Here is a 7939-nt window from a genome sequence, read left to right on the forward strand (position 1 = left end):
CCAGAGCTATGGAGTCTGGAGCTATTTTGGGTATCTGTAGTTGGAGTCACCAAAAATATACCAACTCCTAATAACTTTAGCACTGAAAATAATCAAATCAGATTTAGGAGCTTCTATGAAGGAGGATACGGCAGAAGCAATATTATGTCTAAGAACAATACTTTATTGGTGTTCATATTTAGTGATGACATCACTTTACTTGCCCCCAGACTTAAATACTCACCAGCAATTTATTTTACATTAATTTTAAAACAAAAAAAAGACGCATTTTTACTTTTGTGTTATAAAGCTTTTTTTTTATTACTATAGAAAAATATAATTTACAAAAGAGAGAAAAGGTTACTTTAAAATGACCATTGCAGTGAAAATTATTTCAGCAAGGTTTGTAAATAAAAAGGCTCCCGGAACACTACAATCTGAATGCAAGGATGTTCGTTGTTTATTCAAGCTGCACTGCATTCTGTCAGCATTTATTCAGATGGCAACGCTTGAAAATTAGGAACCATTTCACCTTATGTTAAACAATGAGGTGCATGTATCTCACTAAAAGCAGATAAATGCTGCTGTCTGAACTCACCCACTCTTTCCAATAACATGGGGGGGGGAATGGTCTCTATTCGTCAGACTTGTCAAGCATCTGAATACTGCTAAAGTGCAATGCACCTCACATACACAGAGGGCAGTGTGTACAAACTGCTTTAAATTTACAGAATATTCAGGAATACAAACTAAAAACGCATATAATCTGGATTTATTTCATGATTACATATACACAAGGTATGTACATATATAAGTGCAGGAGGCATGTGGTCAGTGCATACAGGCAAAGAAGAGTGTCAAGCCTTTACCACTGCTCCCAGCTAAAGTCATCTGATCTTCCAAACACAATGAAAAAGCCCAGTATTGTAAGGAAAATAACAGCATTCCCTGCAAGCACCAGTCCACAGGCACCCCAAAGAATCTGCAAGAACAAATACAAATAAGAAATATTTAATAGTAATAGACCTGACTAACATGTCCACTTTCTTGGTTGTATCTGAATGCTGGTTCTGCTTCAGTGCAGTTGAGATAAAGAAATGACAAATGAAACAAATATGTGAGATAACATGAAATAAGTAGCTGAAAATAAAAGGAAGCATTGTAAGCCCTTTTTCAAGCAAACACATATCAGTATATCCAACCTTTTCTACAATCTTCATTCTTCCTTCCATTCTAAGGGGCCGTGGGTTTGTTGCTTTTTAGGGTTACTTAGCCTCTCTTAATTATTAGGGCAAGATTAATATCAAGGCCACAGCCCTGGTCACCCTGTCCTGCCTTAACTTTGTGGTGTCCCAGGCCTTAGAAAAGAACAGGTAATTAGTTTACGGGACAACTCCACAATCTATTCTTTCCAATTTCTCCTACCTTTTTTATGGATTATGACTGCATGACTTTTTAACCCTCCAGTAACCTGGGCCATTTATTTATTCTTATACTCCTTTTTAATTAGTCAACAAATTACCTAGTTCTATTCACATTAATTTATTGCACTGCACTTTAAGGCATATTAACTGTATAGTAAGTGTTGAAATATCAATTGAGTTGTTTCTAGTTTTTTTAGTCTGGATATATAAATGAACTCATATATGTAATAAATTGAACTATCCTGAATTGGTGGATTAATTTATAGAATTCAGTATTAATGAATTTAGGCATTGAACAAGACCTTAGTCTTTGTAAACTGGTAATCTATTAGTAACCGCTATTGGAGGGGTTTCTTTTTCTTAATTATTTTTTTAAACATATCAGTATATATTTCCACTGTTTGAAACGGATTGCAGACCGAGAGGTATTGTAAGATCTAGAAAGCATTAGGTTGCTACATTCTTCGATCTCTCCCACTTAGATGGGTATGTATCCTGTCGTGGTTTGAGCACCATCTAGAGGATTGCTCATATTACGATTAAATACACTAATTTCCCTGCCTTCATTAGCTACAGTATAGATGCTCTATAGTACATAACACAGTCACCACAAACACGTTTCTATTATTCTTTATAGGAACACTCACCACACCAATTCTGGCCAGAACTATGGGCAAGCCAAACGCTGAGACAACGATTCCAGTGGTGAAGAAAAATGCCAGTTCTCTGCAGGCACTGCTGGCAGCATCTGTATCATCACTAATTCGTGTAGCAATAAAATATGGAATCGGACTGATGGTATAAAATATCAAAACAAACAAAGGCCAATACACCCTGTTGGGAAAAGAAGTGTAATAAAGAACATTTGTTTATATTTAAAATATCATTCACAATTTAATCTCAGCATCCTAGATGTAGACTACAACCCCCAGGATTCAAAACTATTATTCTGAGGTCCTTCAGTTAAACTTTCTTATAGTGTGAAGTGAGAGGCTCATTATGAAATATTATAAGGCTGCTAAGATCTTTACTCAGAGGCCATGCATTCAATAGCTTTTTTTGTTCGTCAGTTATGCCAAACAGATGCTCCTCTATTGTAACTAGCCACTCTGTTTTTGCCCATTTATATTATTTTACAGTGTCTACTTCTTCTACTACTACTACTACTACTACTACTACTACTAGTGTCTAAGTACACAGCATCATTATATGACATTGCATGATAGGGCATAAGGCATCTGGATGTGAGGTAAATGATTATTCCCAGATTAATTTATTATAGCTGCTTGGTACAACTACTGTATATCAAAGTGCAAGTAGTCTGTTTGGTTGCAAATACCTTTATTAAATTTGCAACTATTTTACAATGTTCATTTGTAAATGACCCCCACTTACATTATGAGCTTATGCACAAGACTGCTACATCCCTTTATCATTGAAGTACTATGCCTCAGAGTAGTATATACAACATAAAATTCACAATAGAAAGGTGATAAATTATTAATTCAGTTTTACATTCAATGGCAGCAAATAAACCAGCGTAGTCTGCTTCATAATTAATTAGTAATTAGCTCTATGCATCTATGATAGATGTATATTCACTTCTGTTAATGTTCTGAGGACCTTGACAACCCTAAGCTTAGTCTCTAAATAGCAGCCCAAATTCCACAGAGCGGGTGCAGTGCCACTGAGATTAAAAAGAATTCAAGCTGCTGTGGATACATTTGAAGGCATGGGGCCTTGCTGTTCTAGGGCTACTGAATTTCTGAGCTGGTGCAATAAGTACAATATTTAAAATACATAATATTTGCTTAAATCTTAAAGATTGTGTTTTCTTTTATGAGGCAAAATTATTTTTTGGGTTGACATGTCCATTAACAGTTACATCATCTGCACATCCAGCATCAATATTTTTCTTTGCATCAGCTTGGCAATTGTAATGCCAGTGACATTCAACATCACTATTCATGCACATTGGTAACTAGCCTCTAAATTTCCACCTGACAATCCATTTTTATGTTCCTGACAACTGCACCACACAAATTCCTGAGATTTACCTGCAACATAATGAAATCCACTTTTTAGGGAAAGACTTGTGTGATTCCTTGAGTAGCGGATTTTCTAGTTCCCAGAGGCATAAAGAAGTGTGCATATACCTTGGTGACCCCCAAAGCAACGCATGAGTGTTCATGAATAATCAATCACATTAAAATCACACTAAAAATATTAGCTTTTCATAAACCCATAATTTAAGTGAACTGCTATAATTATATAAAAATGACTTTTTTACTGAGGTACTTACTTGTAGCTTTCCAAGGCACATCCCAACATAAGGAAAGTTAATCCAATGGCTCCACTAAAGGATAATGCAACAAGTGCTGAAATGACATTGTATATTATATCAAACAAAAGAGAAATGCACTTTTGCTGAAGTAAATAATACGCATTTAAAATTCATACTTGATCCAAATTGGAAAATTGCACTAAGCTTTTTAAAAGCATCTTGTATTAACATGTCAGTTTGTTAATTAATACCCCAATTCACTGCAGTATTAGGGGGTTAATTATTAAAGGTCGAAAACTAGAATTTTTTGGAAAAATATTTTCGAATTTTTCAACATTTATTATGCCCTGAAGCTGCAAAAAGTCAGAATCTGAAAATACTCCAGCTAAAACCTGTCGAAGGTCTGTTTAACCATCTGAAGATGTTTTTTCCCTTCACAATTTTCATGTGTTTTGTTTTCTCTCACTCAATAAATTCGAGGTGTTCGGGTTTTTTTACATTCAGATTTTTTCATAAACAAGCAAACATTCGAGTTTGTTTGAGTTCGGAAAACGAATGCCATCCCGCCAGCAATTTACAATCTAGCCGGTGGGAAGGCAGTTCGGGGAGATTAGTCACCCGAAGAAGAGGCGATTTGTTGCCTGGCGACTAATCTCTGAGAAATCTTAGCGTGTGTCACTGTCCTAAGAGTCTACCTTTTGGAGCACTAGAACATTAGCCTGGTCCTAGTGACTATGCCTTACCTTGTGCACTTTTTCATTTCCATTTTGTGCCTGTATTTTAGCCTCCAATCCACTTAGACTGTACACTCTAAGAGGCAGGGACCTCCTTCCCACTATGTCTCTTATCACATAGCACTGTCCTGATATGAATTCTGTGTATATTTATTATGTGATTTCCCCTGTGTATAATTTTAAATATATAGTTGTATGCATTGAACAGTGCTGTGGCTCCTTAACAGCGCTTTACAAATAAAGTTATACATACATAGCATGTATGGTATTGGCTGATGACAGATTCATGCTACGCAAATGAAGAAGGGAGGAGCAGAGCATGAACAGTATTGGCTCTGCTGTGGCTTCTTCCTGTTTCACAATGTCAATCTCTGCAAGAAGTAGTGGAGGCAGGGGTCTATGACCGTATAATGGTATTATAGGGATGGGTTAGAGTCACTGGTATGTGTAAAGGTTTATACCATGTGGCTGAGAATCAGCACCATCGTTGGCATGAACCTTCTCCTATGACTGCAATGGATTCCAGCCTAAACCTTCTTCTCCTCCTAACTGCATCACTATGTTGATTTCAAGATTTGGAGCATGTGAATCAGCCTGGAATTCCCCACCATGATCCAATCCAAACTCCCTCTTCCTCCAACCACTCCCAGAAGAACCCTTCCCAATCATCCCTAGCATTCTTTATCAGGAGCCAATCCCCTCCCTGTATGTCTGGTTCTCAGGATTACAGATAAGGAGGGGTTAATAATAGAAGATGCAGCTGGTAAGCAAAACAGAATTTAATGGTGACTTTGGGATCAGGGGTAAATATAGATTAAATTTGAATTTTAAGTGGAACCGATATATGTTTGCAACACAATTCTCATTTTGACTCATGACAAACACGTGTGTACCTTTGCTCCTTTATATTATCTGACACAATAAAGCCATTTATATTTGCTGCAGTATTTTGAGTCGTGTCGTGCAAATTCTCTGAAAGCTACACATGAACTTCTACATGAAAATATACAGCGAGAACTAGGGCCCAATTATTTAGCATTTTTCTAAAAATATACACTTGCGGGTTGTGACTCGGTGTCAGCCCTGAGCTATAGTGCACTTCTCCTTGTTCGTTTAGTATAAGCAAAGCGGGAGGATATTTAGAGAGAGAAATACAGGCCGGCCAGGTAAAGGCTCCAGCATACGTGTAAAAGAAGTAAAGCAGTACCTTTAATCCCCGCCATGTTAGGGCAGGAGCCGAGCTCTTTGGTGTAGTGTATTTTGTTTATTGTTCCTGTTTCCTGACACACAAGCAGTGAGGGGAAGCAGGAAGTCCCAAGAGTTGCGCTGGAAGGCAGTCCTATAAGCTCGCTCCTTAGTGGTCCTGAGCCTGCTGTTGCTGTGGTCAAAATAATTCGCTTCCTTCTCATTGATTGCTTGGCCTGTCACTCGGACGCCAGCGTGTACGCGATTGGATAACACCGTCCACTCCAGTCAGCCGCTTCATTTTCTCTGTTGCTATGAGAACAAGCAGAAATGAGGCAGATCTGGGTTCTTTTGTGACGTTAGCTTGTTGAGATGGCTGTAGCTGAGGGGCGTGGCTGTTGTGTCAGTGTGTTGTACAGTTTCTAGTGCACCTGCGATCTGGGTGCTCAGCTGAGGGTTGGAATTGCGCTTGCGCATTAGCGAGGAGGGGAACGTGTTTACTGCTTTTGTGTTTATCAAACACATAGCTCGGTGCTATACAATATACAAAATAGATCTGAATAGTGACGTGCCAGTGACTGACGCGTATAGAAATATTTGGATTCATATGGCAGCCCCAGTGTCGGATCCACCGGGATACCAGGAAAACTTCAGTGGGCCCAGGTGTCAGTGGGCCTCTTGCGTCTAACCATTTAGCCTATTTCATGGCCATTCCCTATTTCTTTATGGGAACAAAGCGGCTTAATAATGGAATACAAGAGTAGTATGTACAGAAAATAGACCAAGAGAATAAAGAGGTTGCGTGAGTAGAGATATAGTAGATTGGAAAGTTGGCCCTCAGCCTAGGGTCTTCTGGTGGGCCCTGAGTAGGTTTCATTCAGATACTTGTGATTTTGGAGTAAACAACAGATTGAAGCCTAGCTCCTTTAAATTACCTTGCCTTGGTGCATGTTGTGCTGCATTTGGTTGTACACTATGGAATGGGAATTTGTTGTGAACATCAAGTAGTAGTAGACCTCCTCCTCCCAAATGAGAGGACAAACTGGACCATAAAAAGATGATCAGAAAGATGGAATATCATTTCTATTCAGCCAGACACTAAACTAACATTGCCCATCAGTGTCCAGGATACAGGGTACTCTACGATGTGAGGGTGAGATTTGTGCCTTGCACTTATTTGCTAGCAAATACATTTCATACAATAAGAGGTGGTAAATATTGGTGTTTCAGAGGCAATTGAGTCTGGCACCCCTTGAATATTATTATAGAGAGAGAAACAGTAGGTAATGGTACTTACAGGTGCAATGCCCCAGCTCATTTTATCTGTGGCATTCTTTTTACACAGCTCTCTCTCTCAGGATCATGTGCCATCAAGATCAGTTAGTAGGACTTATGAGGAAGCATGTACTGGTAGAAGGTAAGATAGGCAATACTGGTACCTGAACTGGCACTACAAGGAATATTGGCAAGATTGATACTGGTAACATGCAGGACAGACTAGCCTGGTACAAAGAAAAATCAAAAAAGGCACGGTCAGGGATTCAACTCCAAATTAAGGCACAGGTCAGGGCACGAAGAGTTCAGAAATAGTTGGGTCACAGGCCAAAGTCAAGCAACGGGAATCCAGGACCAGGCAGGAGGATACACACATGAACTGGCAGAACAGGGTCAGAAGGGCCTATGTTGAGACAAAGGCTTTATTGTCAGTGGGGTTTAATTATAAAAAAAGGTCTTGACATTTCAAAATGTGTGTAAAAACATTCTAGTTTATTTTAATCTGTACATAATTATAAAAAAAAGCCTTATGCGTTTCATGCCACAGAGGGGCACTTAATCATAGGCTGAAGTACAAAGGTAGACACAGAATTTTAAGGAACACTGACCAATCACATTACGGCACTAATTAACCAACCAGGGGCATAGTATCAATATCAATTCTATTCTTAATTAAGTTGTACTGGGGGCTATAGGTAAGTATAGAATCTTCTCATTCAAAACTGTGAAAATAAAAGAACTTGGCTTTAAATTAGATGAATGTTTAAAATTTGTCTCAAAGCAATGCATTACCTGCAACTATGTCAAAAAAACTCAATCTTTCACCTCATCAGTAACTAAAAAACGTACCAAATAAGACATTATATTAACAGTAATACAAGGTATGTTATCTACTAACCTGTAAAAAATGTAAAAAACAATATATAGGGCAGACTAGCCGAAAGCTAAGAGAGAGAGAGAATTAGAGAACATGCTTTGAAGGTGCAACACAACAGTCGCAAGACATTTATCAGAATGCTCAAATAGGTGCTTATCTAATTTAACTGTCACAGCTACAG

At 38.3% G+C, this 7939-nt stretch overlaps 1 protein-coding gene across 1 annotated transcript; it reads right to left on the reverse strand.

Moving 5' to 3' along the window:
* Positions 1 to 281: 281 nt before the first annotated feature.
* On the reverse strand, positions 282 to 5687 carry leprot.L (leptin receptor overlapping transcript L homeolog). The gene is given in 4 exon segments (NM_001093878.1): positions 282 to 961; positions 2051 to 2237; positions 3706 to 3781; positions 5629 to 5687. Coding segments are annotated over 4 exon segments (396 nt in total). The 5' UTR covers positions 5645 to 5687; the 3' UTR covers positions 282 to 844.
* Between the last annotated feature and the right edge of the window lie 2252 nt (positions 5688 to 7939).

This window comes from Xenopus laevis, chromosome 4L, assembly GCF_017654675.1.
Source record: "Xenopus laevis strain J_2021 chromosome 4L, Xenopus_laevis_v10.1, whole genome shotgun sequence".
NCBI lineage: Eukaryota > Metazoa > Chordata > Amphibia > Anura > Pipidae > Xenopus > Xenopus laevis.